Raw genomic sequence first — 16,158 nt, 5'->3', positions numbered from 1 at the left:
TGTTTGGGGAATCTGTCGGAGGTTGGCTGTGAGACCAAGAGTGATATTTTTTGTGAAAGGGTTGCTAGCCCAGATACAGTCCTGGCCATAGGTGGACTCAGTGGCATCGCAAAGGGGAGCAGGGGGGTTGGTGTGCCCCGGGTGCCATATCTGGAGGGGTGACAAGAAGGCACCCCATGGAATGCTCGCCCCGCCACCCCGGGACACGGCGGCGTGAGCAGCCATCGCGCCGCTGTAGCCGCACGTGGAGGACCCCACCACTGTCTGTACGGCACTCAGTGTCACGGTCCGGTCAGCGGGCGATTGAAGCCCTGACTGAGGACATCAGCACCAGAGGCAAGATGGTGATGTAGAAGCAGGAACAGGTGCAGGGCTGAGGGTCCAGCAGCAGGCAGTCGCAGGGTCAAGGAGCAAGGCAGAGGCAAAGGTCTGGGAGTCAAGGAGCAAGGCGTCGGCAAGGCAAAGGTCCAAGGGTCGAGGATCAAGGCGTCGGCAAGGCAAGGATCCAAGGAGCGAGAGGCCAGAGGCAACCAGGCAGGGGTAGCGTTGCTGTGGCAAAGAGCCGAAGGGAAATGCTGAGCTTTTATCCCTCCCAGCTCCTGCCACCAGGTGCAGTGAGGTATCAAGTGGCCTCACCTGTGTGGCCACTCCTTGCTTCTCCAGCACAAGCTGAGGCAGGCCCCAGTCCTGCAAAGCACTACAGGCCCCAGAGCCTGACTCCTGCCCATACTCCTGACACTCAGGCGGCGCTGGCAGCAAACCGCTACATACAACGCATGCGTGGAGTCGCACACATGTGCTGTACGTAGCGATGCCACGCGTGTGCAGCTGGTGGTTTGCCCCGCCCCGGGTGTCAGTTAGCCTTTGTTCACCCCTGCCTTGACTGAGCATGGATTGAATGGCCCAGTCCTACCTCATAATAGGAAGACAAAATAGAATTACTTGCCCCCAGCAGGAGGAACGGCAGACAAGTGAGGCATCAGGGGTGGGTCCTTTGGGTTCTCGGGTGTCTTTAATTCCTTAATCAATTTGTTTCATATGGCACCCTGTTGGCTTTCCTGTGGCGCATTTGCCGGTGCTCAGTTTGGAGGTTGCTGCTTTTGGGGTCTTTCAAAGCGATCTAATACGTCCAAGCATATGGCGTTGGGTTCTGGCCTCCTGCCTTTCCTGGTGCCTTCCAGTAGCAGCCCTCTTGGCCGGCTTTCCTATGTTGACACTCAGGATTGCAGTCAACTGGCGCATACAGAGGCTATACAGCCTCTGCAGACGTGTTGCCATTTTATTTTCCCCCAGTTCCTGTAATGCCTTAGGTTCATAGAGGACGTATGTATGTTCCAATACGGTAGCCCTTACTATTAAAGACATCTCCTGTTTTAGAATTTACATGAATATGATAGCGAAGGCAATGGCATAGTTCTGAAAAAAGACCTGAAGGACATCCTGTATAGATACAACATCCCCACAAACCCAAAAGAACTTGAAAAACTTTGGGCAAGGTAAGAATGTTCTAGTTGTATCCCCCCCCCCTCTCCCTCTCCGGCTTCCATAGCTGCCAAGTTATCCCTTTTTTAAAGGGGTTTTCCCTTATGCTGAATAGGCTTCCTCGCGAGAAAAGGGAAAACTTGGCAGCTATGCCGGCTTCATCTGTGGACTCTGAGAGCAGGAATGGCAAACATCTGGCCTTCCAGTTATCCCTTGATCCCAATTCTCATCAGCCCAGCCAGCATGGCCAGTGGTCAGGGATGATGGGCTTTATAGTCCACCAACATTTGGAGAGTCACAGGTTAGCCAGCCCTGTTTTGATGACTGGTGCTGAAAAGAGAGTTGCTTGTGGTGGAGTCTTGGGTGCTGGTTTCAGATAGAAGAATCTAATGAAAATGGCCATCTCTCCATATTTCTTATTCCGGGTTTTCATCCCTACTACTTCCCAGAGATTTTCCCATAGTGTTTTGTGGCGGGTTTTTACATTATTATTATTATTATTATTATTATTATTATTATTATTATTATTATTATTATTATTGGATCTACAAAGGAATTGGGTCAGAAATGGCTATGGCTACCCAGCAAATCTCTCTGCCTTGACTTTCTTCAGCCACCTACTAGCCCAGGGGTTTGCAAACTAAGGCCCGGGGGCCGGATGTGGCCTAATCGCCTTCTAAATCCGGCCCGCAGACGGTCCAGGAGTCTGCGTGTTTTTACATGAGTAGAATGTGTTGTTTTATTTAAAATGCATCTCTGGGTTATTTGTGGGGCATAGTAATTCATTCATATTTTTTTCCAAAACATAGTCCGGTCCCCCACAAGGTCTGATGGACAGTGGACCGGCCCCCTGCTGAAAAAGTTTGCTGACCCCTGTACTAGCCTGACCCAGCCCTGTTCCACTCATGACCCACCAAGCAGAATCCAGCCTACCATCCTGGTTCGGAGTTTTTCCAGGTGCTTGGCAACCATCCTGCTTTTGCAGTCCCAAGGAGCGAGCAATAAAGAGGAAGCTAATTTAGCTCCCAGCAGCCACAATACCTGGAGGGTGAGCTACGTTCAACTTAGTGGGTCATAAGGTGCGCAGGACCCGCTCTGTTACATAAAATCAAACGGCATTATACGGCAAGTGGCATATGAGGCGTCTGCAAGCAGATTGCAGCAGGAGAAGTAGACTGTGGCAAAGTATATAGCACCTTTCTTTCTTCTAATTATCAGCTGTTATTCTTTTTTTAAAAAAAAAACCCAATGTTTCTAGTCCTCATATTTACAGAAAAGAGGAAAAAGAAAACCAACAACTGAGTGGCTGTTCGGTTTTCTAGTTGCAGCCACACTGAGCTTTTTACAAGGCAGCCCAAAATGTTTGAAATAAATGAATAAAATATCACTTTAAAAACATTTTATAGTCACCAGATAGTAACCTGTAAAACAGCACCTATAAAAGAACTGGAGAGGAGGAGGAGGAGGAGGAGGAGGAGGAGGAGGAGGAGGAGGAGGAGGAGGAGGAGGAGGAGGAGGAGAAGAAGAAGAAGAAGAAGAAGAAGAAGAAGAAGAAGAGAAAAGAAAACAGTTCTGTTTCAAGCAGTTGTTTGCTCCAAATGTCTCCAGAAACATACTGATTCCATTAGTAAATGTAGTTGCCCAGATGCATTCACAAACCCTGAAGAAGTACACCAAGCATCCCCAAACTTCGGCCCTCCAGATGTTTTGGACTACAATTCCCATCATCCCTGACCACTGGTCCTGTTAGCTAGGGATCATGGGAGTTGTAGGCCAAAACATCTGGAGGGCCGCAGTTTGGGGATGCCTGGTCTACATTATGTAATATTTGTGAGCTAACATATACACATACATTCCTTTTCATATGTGCACACACATATAAGACAGCTGTAAAGAGCCAGTCAGCTGGTCATTTTTGGTGATTGAGGGTTAGCTCCAAGAGAACAGGCAAGGAAGCTTTGATTCTCTTCCACATGCCCCCCCCCCTTTCTGCAAGCCACATACGACCGACATAAACATACATTGGCGGGCATGCTAGTAATTTGCAAGTCTGCTACAGTTGAGAGTAAGAATTCCCCAAACCTCCCTTACGTGCCTGCCCACCAGTAGCGCACAGCTTTTCAGAGAACAGTCCACATACAGGAAACACCCAGTGCTTTTTTCTTGGGGGCTCTCAGGGCTACGCAGTACCAGCACTCCCCACCCCAGAATGTTAAAAGTATGGCATTTACTGTAACAATTTCATGGTGAGAGTACCAGCACCATTTTTCAAAAGGAAGGAAGGAAGGAAGGAAGGAAGGAAAGAAAGAGAAAGAAAGAAAGAAAGAAAGAAAGAAAGAAAGAAAGAAAGAGGGTAGCATGTCTCCAGATCAAAGCATTGGAGTTAGGGTTGATTGCTGTTTGAAGAGAGATTTTATTTATTTATTGAAGACCTACAAGCCAAGAATAGCAACAAAACATAAAAACTCCAATAAGAACAATTCTTGGAAAAAAAGAACCCACCTAATAAAGTTTTTAAAACTATTTCAGGGAGCTTTTCTCTGGAGCTATAGGGCAGCCTTGACACAGTGCCGCTCTCTGGTTATTTACATTAATTTAAAAATTACCTCAAAAAGTGTTCAACCAAGAAGTGATGCATAATGTAGGTATCAAATCTGACAAGATACCGTGAGATTGTTCCTCACTTTATGAGCATCGTGAGAAAGAACCTGACAAGCTTTTAACAGAGAGGCACTTTTTATTTTGAAAGGCGGGAACAGATACAGGGGTATTTGGGTTGGTTTTTTTTTGCTAGTCTCTGTTAAGACTCATTCTGTCACAAACTGGAGCATAAGAGTTATGATAGATGGATGGATAGATAGATACCGAGGCCTCACAGAGTCACTGATCAGAATTGTTGAGAGAGAGTTCCTCGTGAACTACAGCATAATACACACACAAGCCAAGACACCTCAACCACTTGAACAATCTGGAAGTGGGACATTTCTGCATCATTTCCCCATCCCCTGCAAAAGAAAAGAAAAAGAATTTGATGTATATGCCAAAAATGATGAAACTACTCCCACGGTTGGGACGGTTGGGACTCCCACAGTCCCATCACCTCCTGGCAAATAGAAGGGGAAGAAATGGAGGCAGTGAGAGATTTTACTTTCTTGGGCCCCTTGATCACTGCAGATGGTGACAGCAGTCATGAAATTAAAAGACGCCTGCTTCTTGGGAGAAAAGCAATGACAAACCTAGACAGCACCTTAAAAAGCAGAGACATCACCTTGCCGACAAAGGTCCGTATAGTTAAAGCTATGGTTTTCCCAGTAGTGATGTATGGAAGTGAGAGCTGGACCATAAAGAAGGCTGATGGAATTGATGCTTTTGAATTATGGTGCTGGAGGAGACTCTTGAGAGTCCCATGGACTGCAAGAAGATCAAACCTATCCATTCTGAAGGAAATCAGCCCTGAGTGCTCACTGGAAGGACAGATCCTAAAGCTGAGGCTCCAATACTTTGGCCACCTTATGAGAAGAGAAGAATCCTTGGAAAAGATCCTGATGTTGGGAAAGATGGAGGGCACTAGGAGAAGGGGACGACAGAGGACGAGATGGTTGGACAGTGTTCTCGAAGCTACGAACATGAGTCTGACCAAACTGCGGGAGGCAGTGCAAGACAGGAGTGCCTGGCGTGCTCTGGTCCATGGGGTCACGAAGAGTCGGACACGACCAAACGACTAAACAACAACAACTCCCACGGTTGCTAGGAATCTGACATTTGCCTTGCGTAGCCCGAGACACAATAATAATCAAAAAGACGTTTGCCTTTTTCTCCCCAGAAACAGGTGGCTCTCCCTGCCCCCGATTAGCGCAGTGTGAGGGGGAAGGGTGGGCATGAGCCCATTGGCACTGATCCCGTCTGCACCGTTGCACCAGCCTCCTCATTTGCCCCAAGCTGAGGAGGCAAAGGCCTTCAGCAGGGAGCCTCCAGGAGGTTCCCCATGCAACATGGAATCCTGCTTTTCCATTAAACGTTTCCATGTTTGGAATATATACTTGAACATGCCCTCCCGGGCATGTTCACGAGTAGCATTGCCTCTCTACCTGCAGCTGGCTTGACCTCCTGAGAAATGGAGGGCAATGAATCTGGCAGTGGGGCATCACAGGTGGGCTAGAACCCAAGGAGTCCCTCGCAGAAAGGTAAACTGCATGGGAGTTAAGGGAATATCTGAATGGACTGATTCGTACTCCAAAGAGCTTAAGGTAAAGTGGTACCTCTACTTACGAATTTAATGTGTTCCGAACGCACATTTGTAAGTCGAAAAAATTTGTAAGTCGAATCCCATAGGAATGCATTGGGAGAAAAAAATTGTAAGTCGAAGCAACCCTATCTAAAAATTCGTAAGTAGAAAAAATCCTATCTAAACCGCATCGAAGATGGCGGACGGAGCTCCATTCGTAAGTAGAAACATTCGTAAGTAGAGGTACCACTGTACTTTCAGGCTTCCCAAGTAGGCAAAGCAGGACGGGCCCACTCATGAGGCAAAGGGAGGCAACTGCCTCAGGCAGCAGGAACCATGGGGGCAGCAGATCCAGCCTCCAAGAAATGCATTGCCGGCGTATAAGACGACGCCAGTTAAAAGATAGAGTTTGGGATATACTCGCCATATAAGAAATACGGACCCAGCGTATAAGACGACCCCCGACTTTTGAGAAAATTTTCCTGGGTTAAAAAGTAGTCTTATACGCAGGAATATACAGTATTCATCGGAGGCCTAACTGGCTGCCTCCTCAGTAGACCTCCCCCCGCCCTTACACTAGCCTCTTAGTGGATAGGAGGTGATGGTCTCCTCCCACCCCTAGGGAGGAAATGGCAGGGGTTGCCTTTTGGGGGCCTCTGTACCCACCTGGCATGATTTGGAGCGGGCCACTTTCCCCACGATGGCCTTTAACTTTTTTAAAAAATGTAATTATTGAAGATTTTCAAACATGCACACACATAACAAAAATACAAAACACAAAATACAAAAATGCAAAATACAAAAACAGAAATACAAAAACCAAAATACAAAAATGATAAAAACAAAAATTTTAACTTAAATCTTGGTCATCACCCTTTGGACTCCCCCGACCTCCCCCACCTTGGGTCCCTATTACAATATTATTTAGACAGTATTCATTGTACTTTTGCTTATCTTGAACATTCTTCTCTCAATCCTTTAATCTTATTTTCAACTCTTATTCCCAATATTAATACAATCACTTTTAATCTAATATTTCAAACCAAATATTTCTAATTCCCTTTATTCATTCTATAAAACTTTTCCCCTCTGCCTATAATTTTTATTAACAATGAATCATCATTCTAATATTAACTCTTGTATCAAATATTATTTCAAACCATAATAACATAATTCCCCCCCCCCACAATGGCCTTTGATTCCCAGTTCAACCAATGAGTAAGGTTGATTTCACACACACACACTCTGTACACCCCTGCTTTCCACTTACTACATTTTAAAAAGTTGTTTAAGACCCAGATGTATATTGCCTTGAATTCAAAGTGTGTTGACTGTATGGTTTATTTCCTAGCCATGATTCATCACTGAATAATTTTCTACTCCATTGCTTTTCAGTTTCTTTTCTTATTCCTTAAGGATGTCTTGCGACCATGTGTCTTTAGCATTGAGCCATCTGCTACATAAGCTCTACTTTGGATAACTTGAAAACAAAAATTTAACTTCCCATGTTATTAAATAGAGCCATTGCACTCAACATGGAAAAATTTTGAAGCAGAAAATGAATGGAAATTAGATATGTATGGAAAATTAGAATAGAAACTATTGTATAGAAGAATATATAGAATAGAGTAATAGAATATTAAAGTGCAAAATTGCGTCAGTATTTTTGAAAATTGGAATGGAGCCCACAGAAAATCATTATCTCAGAAGCCATGCATTATATATACGGTCTTGGCCAAATGTTTAAGCAGTCTCAAGCCTGAATTTTAAGTATTCAGAATTGCAGTGAAAATCACTGTGTCATATACCACTCGGAAAGTACATTTCCTCAGGGAACTCTTTCCATACCAATTTGTTTGCCAGACAACCCTTGCATTTTGCAGAGGGATTTTGCGTTGCATAGTGTCGCATAGTATAAAGTACAGCTGTCAAGCTTAAATATTTATTTACAACAAAATTATAATCTGCTTCTCTTAAAGGGTCACAACCCTCAAATATCTGGAGCTAATTCCGAGAATGGTTCCACACTACGGTGGACAGGAGATATTATTTTATTGCTCTTGATCCTTGTTGCTGTCCTTTCTTATGTTTTGAAAGCTGCCTTGTGAGTGCTTAGCTCTAAAAGCACTGACAGATCCTGGGGCCTCAAATTTCAGCAGCGCCCGTTGCAATGCCAAAATTACACACACACACACACACACACACACACACACACAATTGTTGCAGTGCCACCAATGTTCTGCACCCAGCGCCACCGAACATGCTGTGCTTCCCTGAATCCGCTTCTGCTAAAATGCAGCCCCCAAATACTATAAATAAGTAGATGAGTGCCAGGTAGTTGGGGGGCTGGTGAAGAGAAAGGTGGCTGAGGGAAGTGGCAAGAGGTTGGCAGGCACCTGAAGAGCAGGAACTGGGCTAAACAACGAGTTATGACTGCTGGTCTTAATGGGTTGAGTCTTGATTAAATCAGGTGTGGTTTAATAATAATAATAATAATAATAATAATAATAATAATAATAATAATAATTATAATTATACCCCGCCCTCCCCAGTCAAAATCAGGCTCAGGGAGGCTACGTATCTACATAGAGTTTGAAAAAAATGTTATCAGGCATGAGTTAGGCTTCTACTTGATGGTGTTGATAAGATCATCCCTGCAAAATCTAGATGGGTATGGAATATTTCAATGCAACATTTATTTCCTAATGTGCGTCCCCTGCATATTCCTCCAAGCAGTGCTCAAGAGCTAGGGATGTTCTGTGTTGAGCCTGCAAAGCCTATTTCTTATGACAATAAATATGTCTTTCCCTGGACTTTAAAAGGTATGATCCGAATGCCAAGGGTTACCTTACACATCAGGAATTCTTGCAAAAATTGGGCATAGAGAACGCAACTGTTGACACCAGCCTGAACAGGCAGTTTGTGGCAGACAACTATGTACGCTTTATGGATCATTACAAAAGGGAAGAAAAGAAGCACATTGACATCAATGAGATTATAAATAAGATCAGGTGAGTACATTACTTTCAAAGGGTGTGTCCTTCACAATATGCCTACCAATGGGGAAACACTGTCACTAACTTAGCCATCTTCACACTGCATTTTTTCCCAGTTTCAACAAGGTCCATGCAGAGGTTAGTCTCCGCACCCTCCACCAACTGAAAACTCTGGGGTGTGTCCAGGGAAAAGTGGGAAGCTTACACATCCCAGCTCCTTCATCAAAATGGATCTATCTTTGAATGTGGCAGTAATGGAAGAGGGGATCTTTTTATCATTCCTGATAGCCTCTTCTTTGTTCCCTTCTGAAATAGCACTGTCTCCCTCCATCTCGCTGAAGCCCTGAAAAAGGGGGGGGGGAATCTGGGTGTATAATTTTTCCTTTTGTTTTAACTCAAAAGGAACAAATACCCCAAATTAGAAACATTTGAACAGTGATTCTTCAAGCACTTCAAGAGAAATACAAAAACATTTACAAGAGAAGATTGGGTGGTTGGTTTTATTTTATTTTATTTTTATTTTTTGGCAGCCTAGCTGGATCCATAGTTTAAAAGCATATACTCGGTGCTCAATTTTACTGCCACAATTGGAATAATTACTGCTTGGCAACCGTTTACTCACAGTCCAAGAAGCGGCTGAATGTCTCGATTTTCTAAAAATAAGGATAGAAAGAAAGGTTTTGATTGCCCTTTTTTGTTTTGATCTGTGAGGTGTAAGTGGAAGATAGCAATGATGAAAAGCTATCATTTCAGCTGTTGAGGCACATCACACGAATCTGATAGGGATTCCGGGTTGTTGCAGTTGACACGATTGTATTCCACATTTACATGATACTAAGAGGCTAAATATGCTGTCAAGGATCAGGACCTAATTACAAATGTTGGCAATAATAACACTTAAAACTTATATGCTGCAACTCAAGTGTTCATAGCACTTCACTGACATTATGTCGGGCAGGCCGGTATTACTATTTCTGTATGCAAATACCGCCCTCTTCTCTCTTTTCAACTGCTTTGTGGCTCTTGAAGGAAGTTCTACGTCCTGGGAGCAAATGCGTGAAAGGGCTTGAAGCCGCCATTCTTCCCACATGACAACATTAATAGCTGGCAGGCATCACCAGGCTCTGTTTTGTCCCTTGCCTATATTAAACTCAATACTTTTACCATGAAGGCAAAGTTCTTCTCCTTATACTGAACATTGCCCCACTTGCATTCTGAATTGGGGCTTCATAAATTGTTACCCGCAACACGGCATGCAGCTCACCCAGCTGTGTATTTTGGCTTAAGTCATGGGTAGGCAAACTAAGGCCCGGGGGCCGGATCTGGCCCAATCGCCTTCTAAATCCAACCCGTGGACGGTCCAGGAATCAGCGTGTTTTTACATGAGTAGAAGGTGTGCTTTTATTTAAAATGCATCTCTGGGTTATTTGTGGGGCATAGGAATTCGTTCATCTCCCCCCCCCCAAAAAAATATATAGTCCAGGGCCCCCACAAGGTCTGAGGGACAGTAGACCGGCCCCCTGCTGAAAAAGTTTGCTGACCCCTGGCTTAAGTGATTGGCATGTCACTGACTGTGCTGGTGGCTTATTGAGGCTCTGAGAAGCTACATTACAGGGCTTGAAGTTAGGCTACCCTTGGCTTGGTGAGTCATGCTCCTGAATTATATAAGCCGATCCATTAGGATTTTTCTTTATCGGGAAAGCTAAACTGAGCATTGGTTCTCTTTCAGGGACAAGTACCACGAATGCTCCCAAGATTTCCACAAGGCCTTCTTGGAGCAGGATAAAAACAGAGAAGGCTGCATATCGGTGGGAAACCTCCGCAAGTTGCTGGAAGACTTTAACTGCTGCCTCGGCTATGAACAGTACAGTGAACTTTTATACAGGTTGTTACGATTTCCCCAGCTTTAATGGCTCTATCCTAGTTCAATACATTCATGAGCTTATCTAACTATTCCTGATCAATCAGTGGACTCTTTCTTTGATCTTAAGTACTCTGATGATAATATATGTCTGATTTACAGTGGTACCTCTACTTACAAATAACTCTACTTACGAATTTTTCTACTTACAAATGGAGCTCTGTCCGCCATCTTGGATGCGGTTTAGATAGGATTTTTTCTACTTACGAATTTTTAGATGGGGTTGCTTCGACTTACGAATTTTTTCTCCCAATGCATTCCTATGGGATTTGACTTACAATTTTTTTCGACTTACAAATGTGTGTTCGGAACGCATTAAATTCGTAAGTAGAGGTACCACTGTATTTCGATATTGTACAGATAAGCGTCAATCCTTGTTCCAGGTTGCCTTATGCAGCCTGTCGGCTTGTTCATTTTGGTTGAGTAGGGTTTGAACTTCTCTTTCTGCAAAAGTATGTGATAGGTAGTAGATTTCACAAACATATTTTAATTTAAGAGAGCTTTAGTCCCAGTGACCTTTTGTTCTACAAATATCACACCTCCAATTTTTGCACATCTCAACATGGTGTTCACCTGGTGCACCTGAAACAAATTAAACAGGCCAAGGAATTGGAAAGCTCTCCATCTAGTACCATGACCAATTTTAGAAAATAAATTGTTTTTGTTTTTGTTTTTAGTATGTGAAAGCTAAAGAGAAAAAAAGGTGAACAATACCATTGTTTTACAACAGTTTAAAAGGTTATGCTTTTGGTAACTGTGGCTGGTCCAATAAGAAATATTATTCATTTTATTACTCATTTTCTGGGATTGTGCAGCAATTATAATCTGTACTTACTGTACTTAAACTATTGTGCAAATATATGTACTTTTTGTAGCGAAACAACATCGAGCTTTTCGTGTAAGCTAAGGAACAGGCAATAACTAATCAGAGCAAAAAACACTTGGGACCTGTTAAATGTAAAATATATTTATCTTTTTGAGCACCAGAAAATTTAGGATGGACTTGATCATATGTGAATGTAGGATTCAGTAGAATTGTATTTTCAAAAAAGATTCCCCTCCTCTCTTTTAAAAGAGAGTGTAGGAGAAGAAGAGAAACCTAAACAAAATCTTTTCACTCCACCTATAAATCGAGTGATTAAGCTCTCTTGAATTAAGCCTCTAATAAGAATTTTTTGCAGTGTGCTCTTTTCCTCAAAGACTTTTTGATGATAAACACTTCCATTCATTGTAATTTTCTGCAGACTAGTCCTTTCCAGATCGAAAAGAGTCTTTTCTTCCCCGCCTTAAATAATAGAGTAGATTAGCATATGCATTTGGTTTTATTACTAAAATTTTAATACCAACTTGGCAATTTATTCCTCTGCTGAAGTGCGTTGATTATTTCCTTTCCCCCAACATCGGAGCCAGCTTGACACAGGCTAATGCATGGATTGGCTCATTCTGCAGCTGCAAGATGCAAAAGCGATGCTCTTGAATGTGCTCTTCAGGGGAGGGGGGGAGGTTTTAGCAGCAGATATTTGGGTCTGTACATTTTATTTCTTTTTCTGGCATCCTCTTTGTTAAAACGGCTTCATCCTCCCGCCATTTAATTAGTCATTGTCACCAATGAATATTCTGATTTTGGAAAGAGCCATCACTGAGTGATTTACAGAGCAAACAGGCCGCAAGAGGTACTTCGGAGTTTGATGCCAGAAATGGGATTTGCTGCTTTAGATCTGCACTTGGCTGGCGAATTTCCTCCTTTGTGAGGAAGAAATCAGGGCTAACCCTATTATTATTATTATTATTATTATTATTATTATTATTATTATTATTATTATTACTATTATTTGAGCAAAAGTAAAGCTTCCAGGTGGACACCGTTAAAGCACGTACAATGTCTGTTTATTTCTTTCCCCCACTCCCATTTGAATTTCCCACCTCTGGCATTGAGCTAAATGCATCATTAGCTGGAAGTTGTTGTTGTTGTTGTTTAGTCGTTTAGTCGTGCCCGACTCTTCGTGACCCCATGGACCATAGCACGCCAGGCACTCCTGTCTTCCACTGCCTCCCGCAGTTTGGTCAGACTCATGTTGGTAGCTTCGAGAACACTGTCCAACCATCTCGTCCTCTGTCGTCCCCTTCTCCTAGTGCCCTCCACCTTTCCCAACATCAGGGTCTTTTCCAAGGATTCTTCTCTTCTCATGAGGTGGCCAAAGTATTGGAGCCTCAGCTTCACGATCTGTCCTTCCAGGGAGCACTCAGGGCTGATTTCCTTCAGAATGGATAGGTTTGATCGTCTTGCAGTCCATGGGACTCTCAAGAGTCTCCTCCAGCACCATAATTCAAAAGCATCAATTCTTCGGCTTGCCAGTTCCTTCAAGATGGACAGGTCATAGTGGAGAGTTTTGACTAAACGCGATCCACCTGGAGAAGGAACTGGCAAGCCACTCCAGTATCCCTGCCAAGAAAACTCCATGGACAAAGACAACAGGCATATAGCAATTCTAGAATGATATCAAACCCTATAATGGAGTGATGAGTTGCAGCAGCTCTAGTAGCAATGCTTGAGAAATGTGAAATAAATATTCCATCTTCTGTTTCTTTTCCCCCCCTTAGTTTAGGGATTAGCATACAGGACAACAAGCTCTCGTACTTTGATTTTATAAGAGTAATTGATGACCGCGCAGCTTTCAAACGGCGGAAAAAGCCTACCGTGCCTCCAGTGCCACCCATCAGTTTTGTGCAGCTCAGCATAGATGAAGCCATGGCAAAAATAAAGCAGATAGTTACCTCTTCCTCTGATTTGCTATACAAGGTACGTGCCATGCAGTCGCCATGATTTAGTAGCAAAACGCCCATCGCTGTGACAAGGAGAGGGAAGGGAATGTTGTGGTGCCCGTCTTTGACCTTGAGGACAAAGAGGATGTGGAAGACTGGGAGCAGGAGTCATGCAAACAGGGGGCCCTAAAAATACCCACCGTGCTGTCAGCACCTGCTTTGCCTGAGGAAATCGCTCTGCCCCTGCTTTTGGGACTCTGAAAATGGCTCCCCGTGGAAACCCTTCGCAGTGTAGAAAGCCTTTCAGAAATGGAGAAGGAAAATACTTCATTTTAGCAGGGGCTTCATGCAAACCGCTTCCTGAATCAGGACGTGGTTTTCGTGGAATCTTGTTCAATTGAGCAGGAATTAACCATCGGGTGGGGGGAGGGAGGAGAATTAAACCTTGCTGCTTTGGCATAAAATACAATAGTCCATCACCAGACATTAAAAGCTTCCCTAAACAGGTGGCTGCAGCAGCCAGCACAGGTGTTAACCCTACCCTTCTGCACATCAGATGATGTCATGGGCCAGCTTGGGCCCGCTGCAAGCCCTAGTAGGTACACAACCTCATTAGCCATGACTCAAGAGACAGTGCTTCTAATAGTGTTTTGATGGTCCTGCTTGTCTGTTGAGCTACATCAACATATCATCACTGTGCTAGACCGGGTACAAAACGACTGACACCTTTTTCATGTGTGGTGTGGGTGCTTCCATTTTTAGGATTTTAGGAAAATATTAATTGTTTCTCGGTTGTGTCACCTGCAATCCATTGCTTGTATTGCTGTCTTATCTTCCCCAATGACCAAAACATCTTGCCTTGGAAGGATTTCGTATTTCTCCTGATGGGTCTTGCATGGGGAGATAGCGCAGCACTGGAGATACCAAATCCATTGTTTTTAATTGGGGTTGACTTCACAAAAGTGTGGTAGCTGGTGCTTCCTTCCACAACTCAATAGGAGTATAGCATCTAGATCAAGGGAAGTAATAGGACCACTGTATTCTGCTCTGGTCAGACCTCACCTGGAGTACTGTGTCCAGTTCTGGGCACCACAGTTCAAGAAGGATACTGACAAGCTGGAACGTGTCCAGAAGAGGGCAACCAAAATGGTCAAAGGCTTGGAAACAATGCCTTATGAGGAACGGCTTAGGGAGCTGGGCATGTTTAGCCTGGAGAAGAGAAGGTTAAGGGGTGATATGATAGCCATGTTCAAATATATGAAAGGATGTCATATAGAGGAGGGAGAAAGGTTGTTTTCTGCTGCTCCAGAGAAGCGGAGGCGGAGCAATGGATTCAAACTACAAGAAAGAAGATTCCACCTAAACATTAGGAAGAACTTCCTGACAGTAAGAGCTGTTCGGCAGTGGAATTTGCTACCAAGGAGTGTGGTGGAGTCTCCTTCTTTGGAGGTCTTTAAGCAGAGGCTTGACAGGCATATGTCAAGAATGCTTTGATGGTGTTTCCTGCTCGGCAGGGGGTTGGACAGGATGGCTCTTGTGGTCTCTTCCAACTCTATGATTCTATGATTCTAACTCACTGGGGAGAGCCTTGAGTAGGGGTGGGGCTACTGTCGTGATTGAATTATCTGATAGATATGATCATGCCATGGATGTACTAGACTTGCTTATTGGTAAACAATAAAAATGATGCATTGAGGGGCGCTTTATCACCTTCTTTTTACTTTATTGTAATATGTCTGAATTGCTTGACATTGTAAGCCACTGTGTTACTGTTTGAATAGGGTCTGACTTCTATAAATAAATAGTAAGGCACCTCAAGTGGGCTGAACTTGCAGCTGATTCAGATGTTACACTTATCTGTGTACAGTACTTTTCAGACTTGCACACGTTTGCAGATCTTGGGACATGAGGCTGCCCACCTGCTTTCACCACCCGATTATATTTGGAAGGGATAGTCCCCACAGCTTGACAAGCCAACACTCCTTGTATATTTTCTCATCCCAGCTAAGCTCTCATGCTATCTTTAAACACCCTAGGTTCTCTGGTTGCCTCCGGTTGCTATGGGAGGCCTGTTGTAAACAGCCTTCCCACCTGACACTCTAGATAATGAGTCCTGCCAGAAGATAATAAGCTATTGAAACAGCTCAGCTTAAAAAATGGTTGAGCAAGGATTCCTTGGGAAGCGCTTAGCGGCATTTTGTATGTAGAATACTTGAGGCAGCAAGTGGGTTGTGCGTCGCCTGTGCATTTATTTCCACAGCTCTGTAATAGCTCTACTAGAGAGAAATGACTTCTTTCCAAATGCCGGCTATTTAGAGTTACTTTGCTCCTCTGCTATTTGCAGGCCTTTTCTGCTTTTGACAAGGACCGCACGGGAGCAATTTCCACCTTGGATTTCCGGCAGGTGCTCCACCACTTCTGCTTCACGCTTTCCGAAAAACAGTTCAACCACCTCATCAAACTCCAGCGGCTTCGCGGAGAGCACTGCATAGACTGGAAATATTTTCTGCAAAAATTCAACAACTTCTCAGAGGTAAGAACGGGCACAAGACCCTTGTGCATCAGAATGAGCTTGTGCTGGTTTGGAAAGATTAGGCAGAAACTGGGGTGGTCAGAAGCTGGTCAGGAAAACAATCATATTACATGGCATTTTCTTCAGTGGAGGGTTTGTCCCCTTTTGTGCTGATGACCCCACCCTCCCTGAAATAGGTTAGTCTGAGAAATGAGTTGCTGGCTCATGGTCAACAGGAATTTGATCACAGGTCTTTCCA

At 43.9% G+C, this 16,158-nt stretch overlaps 1 protein-coding gene across 4 annotated transcripts in view; it reads left to right on the top strand.

Annotated features, from left to right (window-relative positions):
- EFCAB6 (EF-hand calcium binding domain 6) overlaps window positions 1-16,158 on the top strand; it is a 113,134-nt gene that overhangs the window by 68,556 nt on the left and 28,420 nt on the right. For all 4 annotated transcript variants that reach the window (XM_088669918.1, XM_088669917.1, XM_060275194.2 and 1 more), the window contains 5 exons: window positions 1,378-1,496; window positions 8,530-8,718; window positions 10,433-10,588; window positions 13,226-13,424; window positions 15,732-15,920. In XM_088669918.1, the coding sequence (XP_088526044.1) occupies window positions 1,378-1,496; window positions 8,530-8,718; window positions 10,433-10,588; window positions 13,226-13,424; window positions 15,732-15,920 (852 nt within the window). The remainder of the gene's footprint in view (window positions 1-1,377; window positions 1,497-8,529; window positions 8,719-10,432; window positions 10,589-13,225; window positions 13,425-15,731; window positions 15,921-16,158) is intronic.

This window comes from Zootoca vivipara, chromosome 5 (assembly GCF_965207765.1).
Source record: "Zootoca vivipara chromosome 5, rZooViv2.hap1.1, whole genome shotgun sequence".
NCBI lineage: Eukaryota > Metazoa > Chordata > Lepidosauria > Squamata > Lacertidae > Zootoca > Zootoca vivipara.
Note: the sequence above shows the minus strand (reverse complement) of the source record. Positions and strands in the feature narration are given on the sequence as shown.